Below are 24,805 nucleotides of genomic sequence, written 5' to 3'. Positions count from 1 at the left end.
GAGCACTGAATTAGCTGCACTCGGTTTTCAAATATCGTCAGTCAGGTTTGGATACTTGAAGCAGGTTTAAACGCAAGTAGCAAATCATGGGCAGAATTATTTTTAAAAGCTTCAAACAAAACTGTCGCACCCTTATAAATTCCCTCACATACACAATATTTGTCATTAATCGTTGAACTGATTAGGGTTAACTACAAAACTCTCTGCGATTCACTTCTCCCTGAATTTGCAAAATGGCAGCTCAGACCAACGACACTCAATAGTTCCTCTGTGCCAGTACAGCAACTTTCAGAATGAAACATGGAGCTTAATAAAGAATGAAATACTTTAAAACAATTCTCTATTGCTTTTTTGCCTCTTGCTTTTCTTTTTTTTCTTCAGCTAATTTATTTTTCCCCATCTCCGTTCATGTTTAGCTCTGAGGGATACTCCGCAAAATGGTCTTAAATTATTTCAAATCATTTGGAGAAATGTCAAGCCTTCCAAATGTCTCATTTCACCAAGTGATGTCCGATGATTCCTTGTCATAGTTAACTTACTTTTTAAGTTCTTTTCTCAATGATTCAATAGCCAGGAATTCTCACCTTAATCAATACACAGGACACAGGAGCTGGAGCACCCACTTGGGCCTATGGAGCCATTCAATAAAATCCCCACTGACATTCTGCCCAACTCGACTTCCCTGCTATCCCACAGCCCATAATTTGCTTCAGATGAAAACCTATTAGCCTCATCCTTGACTGTACTCATCAACATTCCTCTGGGGTAGAGAATTCCAAAGATTCACAATCCTCGGAGTAAAGAAAATTTCTCCTCATCTCAGTCCAAAATGGCCGACCCCTTATTCTGAGACTAGATTCATACTGCTGAACTCTCCAGCCTGGGGGGGACGGGGCGGGGGGGGGGGGGGGGGGACAGCTTCACAACACCTACTCTGTCAAACCCTCCCAGTGTGTTACACTCACACCACAGAGTAACATTGCAGGAAGCTGATTATCAGGAACTTGCAATGAGAGGCCTCCTGTAACTAAGACCTAAGCTGAAGCAAGTGCACAATTCCAGAGCTCTGTATTCTTGATAAACACCAGGATCTTTTCAAAGGTACGCTTCCCTAATACTAGATTTAAACAAGGGAACGTACTTCTTTATCTCCTTACATCCTCCATCCATGTCCCCCCTCACCCAATACCCCACTCTCCAAATCGCTCCCCTCACCCAATACCCCTCTCTCAACTCCCCCCACCCAATACCCCTCTCTCAACTCCCCCCACCCAATACCCCTCTCTCAACTCCCCCCACCCAATACCCCTCTCTCAACTCCCCTCACCCAATACCCCTCTCTCAACTCCCCCCACCCAATACCCCTCTCTCAACTCCCCCCACCCAATACCCCTCTCTCAACTCCCCCCCATCCAAAACCCCTCTCTCCAACTCCCCCACCACCCAATACCCCTCTCTCCAACTCCCCCCCCCACCCAATACCCCTCTCTCCAACTCCCCCCCCACCCAATACCCCTCTCCAACCAAATACCCCTCCATCCAACTGTCCCCCCCAATACCCCTCTCTCCAACACCCCGTCCCACCCAAAACCACTGTCTCCAATATCCCTCTCCAACACCCCTCCCACCCAATACCCCTCCATCTAACTGTCCCCCCAATACCCCACTCTCCAACACCCCTCCCCCAAATACCCCTCTCCAACACCCCCTCCCTCCAACACCCCACTCACCCAATACCCCTCTCCAACTCACCCCCCACCCAATACCTCTCTCCAACTCCGCCCCACCCAATACCCCTCTCTCCAACACCCCGTCCCACCCAAAACCACTGTCTCCAATATCCCTCTCCAACACCCCTCCCACCCAATACCCCTCCATCTAACTGTCCCCCCAATACCCCACTCTCCAACACCCCTCCCCCCAATACCCCTCTCCAACACCCCCTCCCTCCAACACCCCACTCACCCAATACCCCTCTCCAAATCACCCCCCACCAAATACCTCTCTCCAACTCCGCCCCACCCAATACCCCTCTCCAACTCCCCCCCCACCCAATACCCCTATCCAACTCCCCCCCCCACCCAATACCCCTCTCCAACTCCTCCCCCCACCCAATACCCCTCTCCAACTCCCCCCCACCCAATACCCCTCTCTCCAACTTCCCCCCAATAGCCCCTTCCAACTCCTCCCCCCCCCAATAGCCCTCTCTCCAACACCCCTCCATCTAACGGTCCCCCCAATACCCCACTCTCCAACTCCCCCAATACCCCTCTGCAACACCCTCCTCCCTCAAACTCCGATTCACCCAATCCCCCTCCCTCCAATGCCCCCCTCATCCAATACCCCTCTCTCCAACTCCCTCCCCACCCAATCCCCCTCTCCAACTCCCTCCCCCCCAATACCCCTCTCCAACTCCCCTCCACCCAATACCCCTCTCCACCTCCCCTCCACCCAATACCCCTCTCCAACTCCCCCCCCAATACCCCTCTCTCCAACTCCCCACCCAATACCCCTCACTCAAACTCCCCCTCCCACCCAATAGCCCTCTTCAACTCCCCCCCACCCAATAGCCCTCTCCAACACCCCCTCCCCCCACCCAATGCCTCTCTCCAACACCCCCCCACCTAATACTCCTCTCTCCAATTCCCCCTCCCACCCAATAACCCTCTCTCCAACTCCCCTCCACCCAATACCCCTCTCCAACTCCCCCCCCACCCAATACCCCTCTCCAACTCCCCCCCCACCCAATACCCCTCTATCCAACTCCCCCTCGCACCCAATATCCCTCTCCAACTCCCCCCCACCCAATAGCCCTCTCCAACACCCCCTCCCCCACCCAATGCCTCTCTCCAACACCCCCCCACCTAATACTTCTCTCCAATTCCCCCTCCCACCCAATAGCCCTCTCTCCAACTCCCCCCCCACCCAATACCCCTCTCTCCAACTCCCCCCCTCCCAATAGCCCCTTCCAACTCCTCCCCCCCCAATAGCCCTCTCTCCAACACCCCTCCATCTAACTGTCCCCCCAATACCCCACTCTCCAACTCCCCCCTCCCCCAATACCCCTCTGCAACACCCTCCTCCCTCAAACTCCGATTCACCCAATACCCCTCCCTCCAATGCCCCCCTCACCCAATCCCCCTCTCTCCAACTCCCTCCCCACCCAATCCCCCTCTCCAACTGCCTCCCCACCCAATACCCCTCTCCAACTCCCCTCCACCCAATACCCCTCCACCCAATACCCCTCTCCAACTCCCCCCCCCAATACCCATCTCTCCAACTCCCCACCCAATACCCCTCACTCAAACTCCCCCTCCCACCCAATAGCCCTCTCCAACTCCCCCCCCACCCAATAGCCCTCTCCAACACCCCCTCCCCCCACCCAATGCCTCTCTCCAACACCCCCCCCACCTAATACTCCTCTCTCCAATTCCCCCTCCCACCCAAGAGCCCTCTCTCCAACTCCCCACCCCACCCAATACCCCTCTCTCCAACTCCCCCCCCAATATCCCTCTCCAACTCCCCTCCATCCAATACCCCTATCCAACTCCCCCCCCACCCAATACCCCTCTCCAACTCCCCCCCCCACCCAATACCCCTCTCTCCAACTCCCCCTCCCACCCAATAGCCCTCTCCAACTCCCCCCCCACCCAATAGCCCTCTCCAACACCCCCTCCCCCACCCAATGCCTCTCTCCAACACCCCCCCACCTAATACTCCTCTCCAACTCCCCCCCCCACCCAATAACCCTCTCTCCAACTCCCCCCCCACCCAATAGCCCTCTCCAACTCCCCCCCCCACCCAATAGCCCTCTCCAACTCCCCCCACCCAATAGCCCTCTCCAACTCCCCCCCCCCCACCCAATAGCCCTCTCCAACATCCCCTCCCACTCAATACCCCTCCATCCAACTGTCCCCCCAATACCCCACTCTCCCCTAATACCCCCCTCTCCAACACCTCGTCCCACCCAATACCCCTCTCCAACACCCCCTCCCACCCAATACCCCTCCATCTAACTGTCCCCCCAATACCTCACTCTCCCCCAATACCCCACTCTCCAACTCCCCCCAATACCCCTCTCCAACTCCCCCCCCCTCCCCAATACACCTCTCCATCACCCCCTCAATACCCCTCCCTCCAACTCCCCACTCACCCAATACCCGTCACTCCAACGCCCCCTCACCCAATACCCCTCTCCAACTCTCCCCTCACCCAATACTCCTTTCTACAACACCCCTTCACCCAATACCCCTCTCCAACTCTCCCCTCACCCAATACCCCTCTCTCCAACGCTCCCCTCACCCAATACACCTTTCTACAACGCCCCTCACCCAATACCCCTCTCTCAAACTCTCCCCTCACCCAATACCCCTCCATCCAACTCTTCCCCCCCCCCAATACCCCACTCCAAAAAACCCCACCCAACACCCCTTTTACTCCACGCAATACCTCTCTCCAACTCCCCCCCTTAGCTAATATACCCTCTCCAACTCCCCCTTACCTAATACTCCTCTCAAACTCTTCCCTCACCTAATACCCCGATTTCCAACTTCCCTCGCACACCTTTTATCAAACAGCCCCCTCACCTCTAATGGCACTCTCTCCAACTCCCCCTCACCTCTGACCCCTCTTTCCAACACCATCCTCACCTGATGCAATTATTAATTCCTTTGTCTCCAAAATAAATGGCATCCAGTTGCCTCCAGCCTCACCAAATACCCCAACCACAACTGCCGCAAACAATAAACCCTCCACCTGCCCTCAGCCCAACTGAAATCCCCAGCACCAAAATACGCACCACTTACTGGAAGCTCAGCTAGCCCCTCAACCCAAAATATTTTTAAATTCCTTCTCCATATCCCACTAGCACTCGTCAAACCCTTCTCTACATGATCCACCAGCTTTTACAGACCCTTGATAATAGCCCGTTTATTCAGGTACTATTCTTCCCCCCACAACCCTTTCTCACCCCACTTCAAACTGAAATGACAGTCCTCCTCAAAGAGCTCACAAAGAACTCTGTTCCCCCATTTTCAAACATCTCTTCACCTCATTGTGAATACACAACTCCTCACTCATTCAGGAAGGTTCACAGCCAGTCCAGCTTTGTCCCACTTGGCGAAAGTCACCCAGAATATTCCATGTGTCTCCAGTATCTCCACCCCTCTCAACTTTGGTTGCAGTCACGATACTCTATCCTCCTTGGCCACCTCTATTCTTTCCTTTATCTCTGCGACATCACCTTCTCCTGCCCCCATTCCTCTCGTCTCAACACAGATAGTAACGGTCCTGCTTTCTAAGCCTACAATCCCATCTCCCATTGAACCTGGAGGCATTCTGAGGCACTCCATGCCTTCTCCACCCCTTTACTTCATATGATGCTGCTTTGCAAGGACATCATTAATGAAAGGTACATGCCCCACATTTATGCTAATAGCACCCTTACTGTCTGGCACGCTCTTGCATGCTGCCTGCATATACGACTATTATCTGTGGAATTGAGAGAATTCATCATTACTATTGACAATAATCAACGGTGCACTGCTAGTTTCCAGCTAAACAGTCCGCACCTCAACCCAATTCCACCCACTCCTCTTCTGGGCTAGAAGGGCTGAACTTAAGTCTGCAATATCACTGCTTCTCGACACGGAGCTCAGCTTTAAAACACAACATGGAATCAGTGCATCCCCAGGACTCCCCCTGCCTTCACTAACAGTGCAACCCTCATCCACATCTTTTGCATATTCAGGCTCTTAACAAACGTGGGTTCCGTCAGCACTTGGGACAACACAGCCAGATTCTACTGACTACATCCTGTGCTGTGACTAAGCGGTGTTCACCCTCAGATGCTGTGCTTAAGCTCTGCAATACTAATTATGTTATAGCTATAAGTAGTTACATCTTTGTTGAAATAGGAACCACCAAGTCTTAATTTTATTTGGACAGGAAGAGATGAGCTTGGCTGGCAGTAAATTGGAATTGGGAATGTTGTAATGCATAACGCTCACCATTCAAATCCGTAAGGCCCGTGTTTAAGGATGTTTGCTCTTAAAATCTAGAACACTGTTGCTATTAAGCTGGCAGTTTGCTTGTGAACTTCTCTTTAGTTTTGAATACTTAAGAGCAGAGATTTCCTCAGACTCATCATTGCCCAACATTCTAAAACTGAAATGACAGTCCTCCTCAAAGAGCTCACATGTCAATAAATCGACATTCTGGAAACAAAAAAGCCAGATTGTCATTATAATGGAAAAATTTATTACTAGATTTTCAGAGTACTTTTGAAAAAATAAAGCATCCAATTTTGTACTTTTTTGGTCTGGTGTAAAACTGCCTCAATTTTTAAAAAGGTTAAATCAGTGATCAGAGGGACTATCCTCATGACGGGATCCGCTGTTGTTGTAAAACTAGCCGCTCGAGCACCTTGTTCCTGACTACACTCGGGGCTTTTCGGAGACAGACACCAAGCATAAAAAAATTGTACAGGCTAACATATTAGATAATTACTTTTCTAATAATTTCCAACTAGAATATGCTTATTCTCCTAGTTTTCCTGTATGGAAGGGAGGGTGGTGGTGGAAACCAAAGAAAGTACTTTAACAACAAGTTAATTATATGTGAGGCTGTCCATGGTCAGTTTGCGAGTGATCAAAGCTTGCAATGACGTTGTTGACAATTGACACAAAAAAATTGATGGGAAATACTAATATAGCAATTGTCAAGAACAGTATCAAGAACTGTTGACCATTGGAAGTAAGGTTTGTTGACAGGATGTGTATATATTATGCAAGATTATTTTATATGCAGATGTGTATTTTCAAATAGTAGTCCTGACACTAGTCCAGCAAATTAAAGCTATGATGAGCTAGGGATGGTAAATTCATGGATATTCTGCAGGAAACGCTCCCATTAGTGCTTTGGCATGGCCACCTTCAAAGGAATAAGAACTGGCATCCATTTCAATACATGAGCAATAACAAACAATGTCCCAAATCCAAATTAGCCCACTGCCTTTTCCCTCCCCTTTCATATATATCAGGGCTGCCTCATATTTGCCAATTCAATGTGTAATTGATAAAATGTTGGTGCACTTGGGAATCATAGTTCCAGTGTTATTTCCACCCCTCTCTTCAACTTTAGAAAAATACAAGATTATTAACCCACCAGAAGCTCTGCTGTAAAAAGGTAAAACCTTACAGGCCTGTTCAAAGGTCCCAGATCCAAAGGCTGCAATATAGAAATCAACGCAGGGTTACAGCTGAAGAGCTGATTGTTGAACTTGACACGAGTATTTCCACAAAACAACAGCAAAGAGGGACAAGGCAAACCTAACACTTGTGAAGTATCTGCAGCTCGGGCAGATAAATGAAAGAACACTTGAAAGTCAATCATTGGTTCAAGTACATCATGCAACTGACACCAAACAGGAAGGCTGTCACGTGAGAATACCACATAAGCACATTCACTGACCCGCAGTCAAGCCTCAAAACAGGGGACGGTCCAATTGCTGGCCTATACACATAGGCAGTCCAGGATGTTGATTGCTCATTTTGCGTAATGAATTTATGCTAACATTCAGCATTCCTCCTGAGCAACATCACCTGCAGTCTAGAAACATGGCTCAAATAGAATACCTGCTTCCAATTATAGTATAGACAGCACCCCTTCACAGCCAATGTTACAAAATAAAATGTCAGAACGTTGTGAGATGGAACTCAATAGTCAGAAAAACAACCCAGTCTGACAGCGTAATAATTATTTTGTGGGTACTGTGGTCTTGAGTGACACACAATCCGAGGAGAGTGAACTGGTTCAAGGTGAAAGGTCCACCTGCTTCTGGAATGGCACAAAGTTCATAAATGTTCAAGATCACAAAAAACATCCCTGATGGCTTGAAAACTGCATTCTGCACAAACTGTGAGAGGTGCAAGAGCCAACTCCTTGAAATCTGACCTGCCAAGAGAATGCAATCCCTTTATAATAGAAGTTTCCACTCCGCTGTTCTGCTGCAGTTGCTGAGGCAATTTTACACTAAGATTAAAAGACAGAGACCCCAGTGATGAATAACAGGCCATTGCAGAGTGCGTAAAAGCCTTGTAATAAAGAGCAGTTAAACTCCAGGTCATACACCAGTGATGACCATAGCACTCAGTCTCCTACAACTAATCCACCTATCAGTACTTGATAGAAACAGATTTATGGAGCATATGGAATCAGTTCATCATGTCCTAATCTTCAAGATGTTCCCATTCAGATGTGACAGTAACAAAAATCTAACCACAGAATATTACATCATTCTTCTCCCCAGTGTAGATCACGAATACGAAATGTAGCCAACTGTAGGATTATTTTGGGAAAAGCTTAGCAAGTTCATGGCCCAACCGTTGCAGAAAGGTCGATGATAACATTAGCGCTCTTTGATGGGCTCTCAATGGCATCAACTGAATACTCTGGAAGTTGGTGAGCAAGTACGGCTGTCCCAATAAGATTATCAGAGGTCTGGCAATGTCTCAACAGTACACTGGATGCAATAACTGGTTACAGTCCGGCACCTAATACATTTTCCAATGATATAGCATGAAGCAGGTTGTGTGAAGCCCTCAGGTTTATTGGGTTTCTTTCTCAAACTGATGCCATAAGACTTGAATGAAGGAATCAACTGCAGTCTCACAAGATCAAAGACAAAATCCAATAAAAAGCAATGTGCTATTGGTGAACTTTTATTCATTGATCTCTGTGCAACACTCCCACGCTCCAAAGCTGAATGACAGTAGCTTAGCCACTGCCCTATTCTTCTGGTTTGACCAGTTTTGAAGCAACAAGGATACACATCAGACTGTACAAGGTAAACCTTACAGTGTATCAGAGGTCCATTTGCCATGATCAGCTTTATGCGGCTGGCAGAAAGCTTCCTTACTTTTACTTTGAAATCTGAGATGTTTCATCAACTTTTGAAAAAGCTGGAAGAGTTCAGTGTGCAATTGTGTCCATGAAAACTTTGTAGTAAGAATGAACACCAAAATGATATGGTGTACCAAACATTGTTGGGACAGTCATGGTCAAAGGGGCATGATTCCAGTGGTCTGGACATTTGCATCTCCATGTCAGGTGAATGATTGCCCAAGGAGATTGCACAGGTACTCGTTTGCAGGCGGAAGAACAGTCTGGAGCAAAAGAAACATTTCAAGGATACCTTGAAATGGAACCAGAAAGTTGGGGATCTTTTGCCACAATGGGCAGGATGTAAGTACAACATCCATTTCTTTTAAAACAACATACTCAAGAGAAAAACAATGTTTCGCAAACAAACGCCAGCAATAATTGACAAATGGGCAATAATGGATAGAGAAATGGCAGTCAGTGTGTGTGGACCATTGGTCGATGCCCACTTTGCTGCAAACACAGTGAATGATTACTTTTTCTTATACTTGCATGCATGGCTTGGTCATCATTGCTCAGAACATCAATTGTAATTCCATTTTTACAGAACATATTTGTCCAGTGATTTGCCCCTCAGCTGTCTGCGCAGTTTTGCTTGCCAGCTGTGGTAGAGCAGTGTAAAAGTCTGATGTCATCATACACTGGACATACAGCATCCACAGTATGGACTATTTTTTTAAAAATCCCATCACAGGATGTGGTTGTCAATGGCTAGGCCAGCATTTATTGCCCTTTAGAAGGCATTAATTGGAGTATTGTTAATGTTTATTGTTCCAGTTTCTAGTGCAAACAATATGGATCGTGATGTTAGGACGCAATGAAAAGATGTTAGTGCTACACTTGTATAGCATGTGCATTTAAGAGGGAATAACATATTCAAAATACCAAATAACGACTTAAAAATATTCTAAAATTAATATTTCCTTTTTCAAAAGCAACCCAGTAAAGAAGTGAAAACTCACTTAAGCTTGATCAAGATTTATTTAAAATACTCAAAAAGGACATCACGGCACAGGGACAAAGTTTATGCCAATCTTCATAAGGTGCCTGCATTTATTTTGTAACTTCAATTTTTATTTACAAATTTATGAGCTGCTGAATAAAAAAACCGTCGACGGTGACCACAAAATTAACCGTCAACAGTGACCACAAGCTTCTGTATTTCAGCTGATAATCAATTTAAACATAAAAATAAATAGGAATGCAGTTTTGCTTAAAGTCCCCATAATCTCAGCTCAGGACACCAGATACAAATCAATGGTGCCACACCCTTCCAAAGGTTTTTAAAGGCAGCCACTTAAACAATGTAAACTACAAAATGCCATTAGTTTTTGTGCATATTAAGATTCATATTGCAATAAATGGAGCAAGTCCTGAAAAAATATAAAATGCATTTCAGCTAAGCTTTCAGCATGCAACAATCGCAAAATTAAAATGCTTGCATCGTAAGAACGGTCACTATCCACAACTTTTGCACATAATCTTGTGGCCCATTTCTTGCTTCCAATTCAGTTTGATCATCTCCGAATGCAGCCAATATTTCATCCCGTTTCTGCCATCATGACAGTCAGCCTATTGAATCTAATCTAATAATCTAAAGAGCCCAGACCTAGGGTTACCCGCCTAACATGCCCAAAACATGTCTTTGTCCTTTGCGTCTTCACAATCTCTCTCCTCCAGTCTATTGTTGCTTCACCAGGCAAATTTACTCGAGTTCATCCTATCCCCAGCAAATCTGATCCCTGTTAGCTCTCAAGCATTTGTTCTTATATTGTCACTTTCTAATGAAAGATGCACTTAACCGTTACATTATTGATCAATTTACTCTACGGGTGTCACCCACAATCATCAATACGGTGTTGACCAGCCTATTAGTGGCAAGATTGCAAACCCCTTGGTGAATTATCATTCACTTGAATCTCTTAGAAGGCTCTGTACATTTTGAAACAAGTACCCTTGCATCTCATACCAAAGTTATATTCGTGGTAATTTGGTTTTCTTTCAGTTTTCCCTCTCTGTGCTGTAATAGATTTATTATTTTCCTTCCATTAACTCAGGGTGCCGTGTTTGCTTCCTAATATTGATGTCTTGTTCGAACCTTCAGTGAATAATCCTACTACTGCACACTCATCCTCCTCAAGACCACATTCCAATTACTTTCGATCTACAGTTCATCCAATGGCTGATTCAGTACACATTGATCTTTCCCATTCCTTTCAATGAATACTAAAATGTTATTCTAGCATTAAGCATTTCTCTCAACTCTTAAATTTATTATTTATGGATGCTCGTATCCACTGTCTTTTTAAAGTTTTTTGAAGGGGTAGGCAGTGGCAGAGAGTTGTTGTCACTGGACTAGTAATCCAGGATAATCATCTGGGGACCTGGCTTCGAATCTCACCACGGCATATTTAAACGCAATAAAATTTCTGGAATTAAAAAGTCTAATGGTGACCATGAAACCATTGTCGATTGTCAGAAAAGAATATCTGGTTCACTAACGTCCTTTAGGGAAGGAAATATCTGGCCTACATGTGACGCCAGGCCCACAGCAATGTGGTTGACTCTTAGCTGCCCCCTAGAGGGCAACTAGGGATGGGCAATAAATGCTGGCACAGCCTGCGACACCCACATCCCATGCACATTGCTCTTCCTCCTCAGTACATCAACACTAAGATCCCGCTCTGTCTGACTCTAAATTATTTCCAAAGGAAGCAATATTGGAACTCATCTCCGACAATGCTTACTTTCCAAGCAACCTTCAAGCCTTTAAAACCCAAGATAGACTTTGTCTCCCTTTGTGCTCTTCAATGGCTGATGGTGTGGTACACGCTGGGCATGTTCCTTCCCTGTGGCTTTTCAGCTGTTGATGCTATTAAATTTCTACCATTAAGAAGTCAAACTAGGCAGCTGGTAATGCCTGTTGGCACAAATCCAGTATTCAGCAATAAGTACAAATGGAGGCTATTCTACCCATCTTACCACTGAGGCCTTCCGATTCCATCATCACAATATGAAAGCTGCCGTCTTTTATGCAGTGTCCAGGATAACAGATGCATCATATATTCCTTCCAAACAAAAAACTGATCATGTGGATTTGTGTTTAGTTCCAAGGCTGGCCGAATGTTCGGACAATGGGATCTTTCAAGATTGAGACTGATACATTTTTATTTGAGTATCAAGGAGTAAGACAGGAAAATAAGAGTCACGGTACAGATCAGGCACGGTCTAACTGAATGACTGAGCGAGCTCAAGGGTCTGAATGACCTCCTATTTTCCGAGGTTCTATTGCTAAAGATATTAAGAGTATTGCTCACATCACAAGATCACAAGCTGGAAGACCTTTAGGGTTATATTAATTGTTGGGATAGAGAGAAATATCCCACCCAATCTTCTGCCTCAGCCATTCAATGATGCTGGGAAACCAAAACTTGGGAAGAAATCCCACTGACTCAATCCGAAATTGGGTGAAACAAATAAAGGAACTTGTCTTTGTACAATGTCAGATCACGTCCTCAAGATGTTCTAAATGCTTCGCACGACTGAATTTCTTCTTTCTAGTCACCAATGATGGAGGCAGATAATTTGTGCAGCAAGACTCCACAAATCGTGACTAACCAGTCAGCTTTCGGTATTGATGACTGCAGGAGGAACATTGGCTGAGACCCAAAAAATATTGTCTGTTCTTCTTTGAATGGGACCCCAGGATTTTAACACCCACCTGAATAGAGGGGCCATGAGTTGCCATGCATGCACAGAATGCAGAAATTATCATTGGGGGAGGGGGGTTCCACAGCTGAAGTGGAAACAGTACAGAAAACGTATCACACAGTAACTGCTATATGGCACTGATACACTGACAATATCACGTGTCCACATGATGTTCATTTAATAAATCCCAACCACAAATACGAACAGAATAAAGGTACTGGTGTCTGCTAGAAGATTGCAATGTAACCAAAGAGATTCCAATCATATATATTAAGTATATGTTGCCAGGGTGGTTTTTAAATGGTCTGTGAAACTCCATTACAGCCCAATGTGGTTGTTGTGTATCATTCACCGCAGCAGTTTTTCTGTGAAATCTTCGTCTCGACGGATTCTTGCATCACACGTCCACACGATAAGGACACAGGCGCAGTTCCAAAACCCCTCTCAAGTTTATTATACCACATGATGAAAAGAGCGCGAAAGGTGGGAAGTGATTTGTTGCGTAAGATTGGGAAACTAGTCAGTCTATAGACAGGAGCATTTGCAAAATAAAACAGGTGCATCAAATGATCTGAGTCACTACTTTGTTACCTGAATGTGCAATACAGAATGTGCTAGTATTCCGATATAATGACCGTTCTCTCTGTGGTCACTCTGAAAGAAGAGTTTGAATGAAGTCACTGATCAGAGTGGCTGAGTCATAAAAGAAAATTACCAACCTGACAATCTGGGTAGCTTGACAACAGAAAATTGGACTGTTTTTGAAAGTGGCTCGTGAAAAGCAGCTTATGACATTTGTTGGAAAATCATTTTTAATTGTATTTGTTTTTAAACATATTGTAATTCCAGAAAACGGCGTTCCAAAATTTGCTGAGAAGTTACTTGCTGGTTACGTTGGAAAGCAAATATTCCCTTGGGGCACAATAATGGTATTTACAGAAAAATGACAAGGGAAATGTGAAACCTGGAGTTAAGGAAAAAGCCAATTACAAACCTGATCCATTTCATGTAACTAAATTGACACTTTAATATTCACAGGTAGGTGATGTAAATTAACGGGTTATAATTTCTTGCAGTAGCATGTAGGATACAAGGGGGGGGGGGAGAATAAGTAGAGAAAATATGCGTTAAAAGAAATGGTAAGGAAATCGTTACTTCTTTCTAAAGCATAGCAATAAATTTGATGTTAATACTGTTACTGCAGTTTTCTCTCTAAAGCAATTATCATTTTATATCTGCATAAGCAGCAAATTTCATATCGCTTTCAACAATCACATTGTTCCTGGTTACAAACATGCGGCAATTAAGTTCAATAAGTAAACCACTTTTTTCTTGAAAAATTGTGCAAAACTTACATTTAAACGAAAATTTCTCAACTTAACTATATTAGTTAACATATCTGAAATAATTTTAAATTAGGATAAACAAAGCATGCACAACTAAAAGATCTATAACGCAGTTCCTACATAGCATTAAAACCAATCACCACAACAAATACCTCAACGGTATGCCTTGTGTGCTGAGGGGAAGCGATACTGCGCACTCAATGCCACAACTGTAAGGTTTCCATGAGGCCCCTGTGGCAGTTTCAGCGTTTCTATTGGGAATGATCCCCCTTTCTAGGATTACTTCAAAATCAAGTCAAATTCAAATTACGTAGCTGGAAAACATTTGACATTTTTCAATCTCTCAAAGACTCAATTCTCTGCACTGTTACAGTTACATGGGCAATGGCAAATAAAACAGATTAAGGGGTGCTGGTGAAAGTAATCTTAACAATTAAACAAGAACATGAATACATCTTGAATTAATAATGCCATTTAACCCATTTCATATTATTTCCAAGTCCTGTACTGGCCGTAAATATATGGATTACTTCTATCCATTCATGTGGAGTATTTTAATTTCTGTAGCAGCATATACTAACGTGGGCTCCATACAGAATGAGGTTTGTAGAATTACAATGCTGCTATAAAAGAAAAGAGAATTAAAGTGCATGATATATGGATCATTTCTCTATTCCAAGTATTTACCTGCAAAAGATGGAAACATTTTACTTCTAGATAACTCTGAAATGGGTGAACAATAATTAGGTTAATAATTTGTATCTACAGTATCCCACCTCTCCAGTTGAGGTGATTTCTGATATCCCCATCTTCTACTTTAGTCATGCAGTGTACAGCTTCACTTAAACTGTGCTCAACACCATCACAGCCATCAGAAATATTTTATGATTACAGTTTACTTGGCTTTATGGGGTAGGTGTCATATATCTGATCTAAATATGAGCGACCATTTAAGAATCTCAATGGCAAGAAAAAATAGCAGCCTTGTTAAATTTGATCTGCTACGCTGCTGGATTATTTTAGTATCTCTACCGCCCCCAATTCTGACTGCAGAACTCCACTGATTTTATTGCTTGAAGTCACATCAAAAACTAAGCTGACTTCTTTCTGTACACGTGTACACCTCTGGGGGAAATCCCACTGAGATGCATGATAGGGATTTCAGACTATCCTCACTGAACACATAGGTCACTGGGGCCTGCAGGAAATTCACTGCATATATAACGGCACAGGCTGAAGGCGTCAACTAATGCCTCAGGTTTCCCGCCTTATTCCCATCTCGTGCCCATGGCTATATCCAAACTTGGAAATGTTCATCCCTTTCATCTAGAAGTCTGGCTGTTTCCATCCTGAAGAAAAAAAATCCATCTCCTTCACATCATCCCTCCTGGCTCCAAAAGTTTCAATAAGTTCCGAAGCATCTACAGCCCCTCCGAGATGGACAATACCCATTATCTACAGTTCCTGTGGATGATGCCTGCTTAGTCCCAGACACCCTGCCCCTCTCCCCCTTCACCATGCACAGCTCCCAAATTATCCTCCGTATTATTCCCGATGGACCTTCCCGGAATCGATTAAATTCTGTTCGCTGATTAAATAATGCCTTTGGCCCATCAGCATTTGCTACAAAAAAAATGAAACCAAAGACCACAATAAAGCAAATTCCAACCGTAGCAATGACCCAATTTTGAATCGGAGCTGGAAACCCAACCAGAAAAAGACAGTAACAGTTGAACCTGATCACACATCACCCTGCAACTGAGTACAACACAATACAGACAGGAAACATGTTAGAATTTCTCCAGCATTCCTGAATCACCTACCTCCGTCAAAGTTCAATGAAGAAGAAAGATTTTAGATCCATGATATATCTAGGGAACCAGTGCAGGGAACCATGACATCAGTGGCTGACGACATGTGTACTGGAAAAAGCAGTAAACTGCCAACAATAATTATAGATATCCAAAAATCTTACCATCTTTAGTTTCCTCTTGATATTCAACAAAAGCTAATAGGTGGATAAACCAATAGAGATCGGTAGTAAGGGCGAGTGGGAGTGATATTCAGAGAAAGAATTGTATTTATTTTCAATGTCAGTGAGTGGAATAGCTAATCAGGGAAGAGTTTCAAATTGAAAGTCCCAAATGGTGCAGCAAACACTTGTATTCTATTTCACAAAGACATGTCACAGAGAACCAAAACTAAAATTGCTGCTGCATGCTCCAGTTTCGGACAGCAACTTCTGCCATTCCCTCCACTGAAACCGTACCCTACTCTCGCCCTCCAAACCAAACCAACGGACAGTAAGAAACTTTAACCAAGCTCACAAGTAATCCCACAGTTTATCATGAACAGAATATTTCATTTCACACCTTTTACAGTGCCATCATTCTACTCTTCGATGATACAGGACTGTAATTTACATTTTCTTCATTTGACAACAGTTTGCACTTCATGGTCAATCTCTTGCACCTTTACCTGAACTTTAGCATACTGCTATTGGTCTCCCTGCTATCTTGCACCCAATTTCTGCTTTTCCCCCTTTTTTAGGAAGACGGAAAAAGCATTTAGAATTGTGCTAGTCCCTTCATCTTTGTTTACTTGCTAACAAATGGTCATCACTGAGACTTTCACCCCACCTCGATCGAGTGTCCTCTTTGTTGCTTCATTCATTAGCCTCCAAATAGTATGTCCACTGCAATGGAGCTTAATATTCCAACTCTGGCCTCACCAATACTTTATAGCGCATCTGTGTCACCCTCACATTACCACTGATCCGCCTGCAGATGACGAAGCTCTGTTTGTCATGGTATTTACTGCCACATGACATTTTAAGTATTTAGTCAACAGTCAACTCTTCATTTTTCAAAATATTTTTGCATCAACACACATTAATTTGCGTTTATAAGTATCAAATTCACATATCTGCCCGGACTTCACTCATCTTCGGTTCTAAAAACCTGACTCCTAAGTAATTTGTCTTCATCCTCTGCTATTAACTAAAACAAGGTAATATAAATAAAAGAGATTTCACTGCCAGCCCTTGCTGAACCCTATCGGTGAACTAATTGAAGCTCCTCTTTCATAATTACCTTTAATTTGTTAATTTTCTTCAATTTGCAACTTTTCATAAATTTCTTCTGAACTGCCAAAATATTTGTGCTTTAAAAGAAAACCTGCCCCAGCGCAATAGTGGCAAAGACAAGGGGCCATTGAGGAATGAAACTGAGTTATACCGTGTGCCCCCTGCCCACAATATTAAGGTTAAATAGGGGTTACTTCTGGCAATGTTGCTGAATGCAGATACCTGTGTGGACTTCCAACTCCCTTGGACTCTGCTAGTTCCCTTTTTTCCCTAAGAAGGCAAGTGTCTTCCACAGAACTTGGGACTTTTAATGATTGAACATTCTTATCACAGGCTCTCCTGTAATTAAACTGGAATGTGTGTGTATACAGTCAGCCAGAGAATTCCTAGAGAATGTCTTATCTGAAAGTAATAACCGTAAAAGCTGGTCTTCAAATCTTGCCTTTGTTGATTGAATGGATAGTAAGGTGCTCATAATGACGTATAGCTGGGTAATGCAGGACTTCTGAATGGAGGAAAGAAATTGATTGACTGATAAATGTCAGGTTTCAGGAATCAATTTGGAAAGCCCTTGAAAGACGGAATCAGAGGGGGAAGTAGACAAAAAAAAGATAAGTGTATGCTGTCCCTTCAGTTTACAGAATCTCCAACCATGCATAAGGCAGGGGTTCAAATAAAATTCAATAAACTTAAAACCATGCTCAAAAGCGTTCCCTGCCCAAGTGAAATGTGTTACTGTTTAGGAAACCAAATGAAAAACAAAACATGAAAGCAATCTTTGTACAATTATCATGTCAGTAATCTTAGCACAAATGTAGTTTAGCTTTCTTTGTGTTTGCTTTCTGAGAATTGTTAATGGCTAAAAGATGAAACTATCTGGACGTAAAGGAAAAAAAACTAGGGTCTGTTGATTGGAGAGTTTAATCTTTAACTGAACAATGTGAAAGCGACCAATTCCACCGTACAAATTTTATTCAAGTAACCGAGGAACCCACTTGGGAATTTAGCAAAAATCCAAAGGATTGAGATTATTAGGCACTACTTGTGAGAATCATCACTTGCGGCTGAAAGGGACCAAGGCTTTCAAGGACCTCTGATTAAATTTAGTGAAAATCCACCAAGAATATTTCTAAAGAACTAAAGTGTCTAAATTAAAACCTTCACATTTGAGCACAATTTTCATAGCATTATCTTCTTCTGGGGTTTTAAAGTCCACGTTGTCAAGGGGTACAATGCCACACGAGAGCTGAAGAGATGACACGTATAGCGAAATGATTAACAATGATTATAATTGACAGAGACACGTGTTGGGGGCGGCAGATTGTTGGGGTGGGGTAACAGTGAAATCTCCTTCAGAGATAAAATTAAAAGCTGGATCCACTGACTTCTGAGTCCAAACTTCCATTGTGTGAAGTTCCTGGGTGGGAACACAGGAGTTGTTAAGACTGCCCTCTTTGTTCATGCTAATTGAAACCCTTTGAATCATAGTGGATTCTTTACAGGTGGGCAGTGTAAGGGATTGAGGGAGAATGGAAAATCAAAGATATTAACGGGAAAAAAAGCTGAATTAGTGATTAAATCAATGGAAGCAATTAAAGAGTTAAGAATAGGCATGAATGCATGGAACAAATCCTGCATTGTTGTAGCATTATTATACTAAGCTTTTAACTGGTTTGCATATTGCAACATTCCAAGAAGAGATACCAAAGTTGCCCCACCCAATAGAATAAGAATGAAGTGCTCCACACTGCATGCCAAAACCAGCAATCCAGAGGTCACACCCTTCAGTTAGGGTTTCAATTTAAGAAAATGGGGAGGCAAATTCCCCCACTTTACAAAGGAGTATAATAAATTACTGCAGCCCAGTACGGAAACTGCTTATAACCTAATTATTGTTAAGCATGCCAACACACTCTCCGCTGTTTGTTAAAGTAAATATTAACACTGATACCAAAAGCTTCCATAAGTATATAAAGCATACATGTATGAAGTATATCGCAATAGCACATGTTGGCACTTTAGAGGACGATACTGGTGAGGTAATAATGCGGAACAAAGAGATGGCGGAGGCACTGAACCAATATTTTGCCCGTCTTCACAGTAGAGGTAAATTTAAAAATTCCAAAAACTGCAGTTAACAGTTAATGCAGAGGAACTTGGTGCAATAACCATGAGAGAGATATGGGCGTACAGGTCCACAGATCCTTAAAAGTGGCAGTACAGGTGTAAATGGTGGTAAAGAAAGCATATGACATGCTTGCCTTCATAGGACGTGGTATAGAGTATAAAAGCTCAAAAATTATGTTACAGTTGTATGGAACGTTGGTTAGGCCACATTTGGAATACTGTGTCCAATTCTGGTCACCACACTACCAGAAGGACATGGAGGCTTTGGAGAGAGTACAGAAAAGGTTTACCAGGATGTTGCCTGGTAAATATGGAGGGTATTAGCTATGAGGCGAGATTGAATAAACTGGGATTGTTCTCCCTAGAGAGACGGAGGCTGAGGAGTAACCTGATAAGATGTTTATAAAATTATTAAGGGTGTAGATAGGGTGAACAGTTGGAGGCTTTTTCCCAGAGCGGAAATGACAATTACAAGGGGGCACAAGTTCAAGGTGAGGGGGGAAAGGTTCAGTGGAGATGAGCGGGGCATGTATTTTACACAGAGGGTGGTGGTGGCCTGGAATGCACGGCCAAGTGAGGTGGTTGAGGCAGATACGTCAGCGAACTTTAAGACTTATCTGGAAATGCACATGAACAGACGGGGTATAGAAAGATATAGGCAGTTGGTCTAGATAAGACACATGACCGGCGCAGGCTTGGAGGGCCGAAGGACCTGTTCCTGTACTTTATTGTTTTTTGTAAGAAGGTATTGAATAAACTAATGGGACTAATGTCAGCTAAGTCTCTGGGACATGATGGCCTACATCCTAGGGTATTAAAGGAGGTGGCATCAGAGATAGTGGATGCATTGGTTATGATATTTCAAAATTCCCTGGATTTTGGAAAGTTCCTGGTGGATTGGAAACATGCTAATGTGATGCCCCATTCAAAAAGGGAGAGGCGCAAAAAGTAGTAAACTACAGACCGGTTAGCTTGACCTCTGTGGTGGGGAAGCTGCTTGAATTAATCATTAAGGAGGAGATGACTGAACGTTTGGAAAGACAAAAGCTCAATCCACCATTGTCAGCATGATTTATGAGGGGTAAGTCAAGCTTGACAAACTTGCTCGAGTTCTTTGAGGATGTAACCAGTAAGGTGCATAATGGTATACTTAGACTTCCAGAAGGCTTTTGACAAGGTGCCGCATAAAAGACTGATCCAGAAGGCGAGATCACAGGGGATTGGGGGTAGAGTACGAGATTGGATTGATTGGCTGACTGATAGAAAGCAGAGGGTTGGGATACATGGGTCTTTCTCTGGTCGGCGAACTGTAACTAGCAGGGAGCCACAGGGGTCAGTCCTCGTACCTCAACTGCTTAGTCTATATAAATGATCTGCAAGCAGGAACAGAGTGTAACACAGCAATATTTGCAGGTGATACTAAAATAGGTGGGAAAGCAGGCAGTGAACTGGAGATAAAGAGTTTACAGATGGATATAGGTAGGCTAGGAGATTGGGCCAAAATTTGGCGGGTGGCGTTTAATGTGGATAAGTGAGAGGTTATCCATTTTGGCTGAAAAACTAGAATGGCAAATTATTATCTAAATGGAAAGTAGATTCAAAATGTGTCTGTGCAGAGGGACCTTTGTTCATGAATCACAGAAAGTCTGTGTGCAGGTACAGCATGTAATTAGAAAAGCAAATGGAATGTTCGCGTTTATTGCAAAGGGACTGGAGTATAAAAGTAGAGGAGTGTTGTTGCAATTGTATAGGGTGTTGGTGGGATCACATCTGGAGTATTGTGTCCCGTTTTAGTCTCCTTATTTAAGGAAAACCTGTTGGACTTTAACCTGGTGTTGTAAGACTTCTTACTGTGCTCACTCCAGTCCAACGCCAGCATCTCCACATCTTATTTAAGGAAGGATGTGGTGGCATTGGAGGCAGTTTAGAGGTTCACAAGATTGATTCCAGGGATGAAAGGGTTGACGTATGGGGAAGGACTGAACAGTTTGGGCTCATATTTGCTGGAGTTTAAGAAGAATGAGAGGGGATCTGTTCAAGGTGTATAATCCGAAGAGGGATTGATAAAGTAAACATAGACCAAATGTTCCCCCTTGTGGAGCAAACTAGAACGAGAGGTCACAGGTATAGGTTGAGAGGCGGTAGATTTAAAACTGAGATGAGGAGGAACTACGTCTTGCAGAGGGTGCTGAATTTGTGGAACTCGCCGCCCCGTAGTGGGGTGGAGTCCGAATCATGAAATGGTTTCAACAAGGAGACAGATATATTTGATTTTAAAAATGGGTTTAAGGGATATGGGCAATAGGCAGGGAGGTGGATTTGAGACCAGGAAGAGATCAACTAGGATCTGATTGAACGTCAGGGCCGGCTCGAAGGGTTGAATTGCCTACATGTGGTCGTAATTCCTATGCTCCTGTGTATTTAGAGACAAAAACAAGTTCCAAAAATTGGAAGAAAAATAAGAAAATGTCACACTTTAAAGGGAAATTACTCCCACAGTGTCTTGTTTTTAGCCTATTTAAGAATTCTAATTTAAATTCCAAAATGGTGTTTGGAAACCAATCAGTTCAGAGCAGTTGCTCAGTGGCAATTTGATTACTCAATGATATTATTTAGACATGTGGGTTTTGTTGCATCAGAGAATTGTGGACATACAAGAACAATCTTATCTACTTTTAAATATAAGTAATGGAAGCGCAGAAGGTTAAGGTGTGTAATATTCTTTATTAAACATTAGTTTGTATAGAGGTTTAACAAATTTACGCTGAACATGTTATGGAATTCAGTTGGACTATTGTCTTTAAAGGAGCTTAATGCTATAATTAACCATTTCTTGAATACACACATTTGCGACAAAGATTCGCCCAGTGCGTTTGCTGTGGGAAATTACAAGTGCATACCCTCCCCACCACTACCTCTCCCTGGAATGTGATCAGAATACTGCAGGGAGTCAGCCTATTAACTTACACTCCCAGCAGGTAAGGTTCCAATTTGGAGCTGCATTGGTTAAAATATCAGTCATTGCACTTGCCAGCAAGTATTTAGTACAACTTTCACTGGAACAGCAATATGTGAAGTTACTGGAAAACCGACTGTTGTTGAAAAATACTGAGGGCAACTATTTCAGGGAATTATTTCAGTTTAAAAATCCTCGGGCCAAAATTAAAGCATACTGCTCCTTTAATTGTGCCTTGCATTCATCACCTCTCGATTATGTATGAGTTGATTGTGATTATTTAAGAGGTGCTGAAATGTTCACTTACTCTGTTTTAGCCCCATGAGACACAAGAACATTAAGACAATCCAAACTTCCTGATCGTGCTGCTTTATGGACAGGGGATTCACCCACAACATCCTGCAATGAGAGGAGATAAATATCAGACGCTGATATACACCAACTGCTCAATAATACATTAAGTATCACTTCCTCTTTCAGCAATCAATAAGACTTTTTGAAAAAGTGTGCATCAATCCAAATTTTAAACTAACTTGAGAACATCCCTGATTTCAAAAGTAGCACAAATATGACAATTTCACGTTAAGGCAGTTTTCAGTTAGTTTTCTCAGTTAACTTCATTTCAGATTGCAACCCTTTACTCGTTCGACTTTACACATTAGCCAATAACAGAAGGTGTGCTTAAAGAAAACATTTCTGCTGCTACAAAGGATAAGAGACAAGGCCTTAAAGCAATTAAATCAACTCCACCCAGCCAGCAGCATACATTCACAGCAACAATGTTCCCTGGAGAAAACTTGCACAGAATTTTGGGAAAACTGGGAAATTCCTCTCTGCAACCAGTGGGACTTCTGAGAACTCATCACATTCATGATTCACTTATCCCCTTCGCCCACCAAATGAGCTCTTCTCTCCAGAATTTCCAAAGCACCTATTTAAGGAACCACAACAAACGCCTCCTCAGAGAGCAATGAATTTGGAATCTAACTTAACTCTGCATAAAGATGTTATGGGAAAGGCTTCTGTGCAAGAGTATTACTCACGCACAATCGAGCCCTCCAGTATGCTCTAAACAGCACTAGTGCAGTCCTCCTAGTTCATAGAAACCTACAGCACAGGACAGGGCCATTCAGCCCATCGTGCCTGTACTAGCATTTTGAAAGAACAATGGTGCTTAATCCTACAGCACCACTTTGGGGTGTGGCAGGATAGCACTGTGGTTAGCACTGTGGGTTCACAGCACCAGGGTGCCATGTTCGATTCTCAGCTTGGGTCACTGTTTGTGTGGAGTCTGCACGTTTTCCCCATGTCTGCGTGGGTTGCCTCCGGGTGCTCCGGTTTCCTCCCACAAGTCCCAAAAGTCGTGCTGTTAGGTAATTTGGACATTCTGAATTCTCCCTCGGTGTACCTGAACAGGCGCCGGAATGTGGCGACGAGGGGCTTTTCACAGTAACTTCATTGCAGCGTTAATGTAAGCCTACTTGTGACAATAAAGGTTATTATTATTCAACGGAAAGAATTCCAAGTTCATTTGTGGTGGGATTTTCAGGGAGTTCCCCACTGCTATCCAATGTCATTTTTTGGACCCTGGGGTTTCACACTGGTTGAGCCCACACTAGAACTTTTTTCAGCACTGGGGAGCTGGACTCCGAGATCGGGCCGCCATTTTGAAAGGGTGCCCCGATCTCTAAGTGAGGTTGCGGGTCCCCCACACCCATGGGCAATGTCACTCCCCAATGCACATGGGCACTACCCCACACCTCCCAAGTGAGGACACCCCGCTATGGGGTCCCTGGGGGTGTCCCCCCTCTTCAGATTTCCCTCTGCAGGACCACTACCCTTCACACGCCCAACTTTCCAGTGGCCCCTACTTACCTGCCATGCACTCATCATAACCCCCCTAACCATCCTCGCATGGGCATGTCCCCCCACAGCCCGAGCCTTGGCACTGCCACCCTGGCACTAGGGCACCCTTGCATTGCCACCTTGGAACCCGGGCAGTACTCCTGCATGCTTGGCAGTGCCAGGGTAGCAGTGCCAAGGTGCCCGCGTTCCAGGGGTAGGGCCAGGGGGCCACCCTGAACTATCCATGAACACGCAAGGGTCTCAGTTAGCCCAGGAGACCCCCCCAACCCGAGTGCCGTTCCGCCTGGTCCACGTTTGTGTGGAGCAGTGCTGAACTGCGCCCAGCTGCGGCCTCGTTGGGGAGGCCGGTAGATCCCGTGAGGCCGGTGGATCCCAGGTAAGTTTGCCATAGCCTGTTTAAAAGACTTTTGCGCATGGCATTTGGTCCCGCCCCCTTTAAGGCATGCCTGACTCCAACGCCTCACAACACTTGGACAGATCCCACGAGGCGTGAAGGCTGCCGGGAAACCAGCAGAAGGCCACTCCAGCATTCATCAGCCATGCTCGAGCGGCAGCACAACCAAGCGTCCAGAGCCCTGCATGTTCCTCATCCTCAAATACCTGTCCAACTCACTTTAAAATTATTTATGGAATCATACTTATGGCTTACGGCAGACATCAAAGGCCCAAAACAGCAGAAGCCCTAGAGGCATATAGAATGTGCAAGAGGGAACTTAAAAAGGAAACTAGGAGGGCAAAAAGGGCGCATGAAAGGATACTGGCAGGTAAACTAAG

General features: G+C 44.0%; 1 protein-coding gene across 6 annotated transcripts in view; it reads right to left on the bottom strand.

Moving 5' to 3' along the window:
- The window catches only part of LOC140391483 (ankyrin repeat domain-containing protein 10-like), a 122,402-nt gene that overhangs the window by 26,116 nt on the left and 71,481 nt on the right, over nt 1–24,805 (bottom strand). For all 6 annotated transcript variants that reach the window (XM_072475999.1, XM_072475994.1, XM_072475996.1 and 3 more), the window contains one exon: nt 22,473–22,564. In XM_072475999.1, coding sequence (XP_072332100.1) covers nt 22,473–22,564 — 92 coding nt within the window. The remainder of the gene's footprint in view (nt 1–22,472; nt 22,565–24,805) is intronic.

This window comes from Scyliorhinus torazame, chromosome 15 (assembly GCF_047496885.1).
Source record: "Scyliorhinus torazame isolate Kashiwa2021f chromosome 15, sScyTor2.1, whole genome shotgun sequence".
NCBI lineage: Eukaryota > Metazoa > Chordata > Chondrichthyes > Carcharhiniformes > Scyliorhinidae > Scyliorhinus > Scyliorhinus torazame.
Note: the sequence above shows the minus strand (reverse complement) of the source record. Positions and strands in the feature narration are given on the sequence as shown.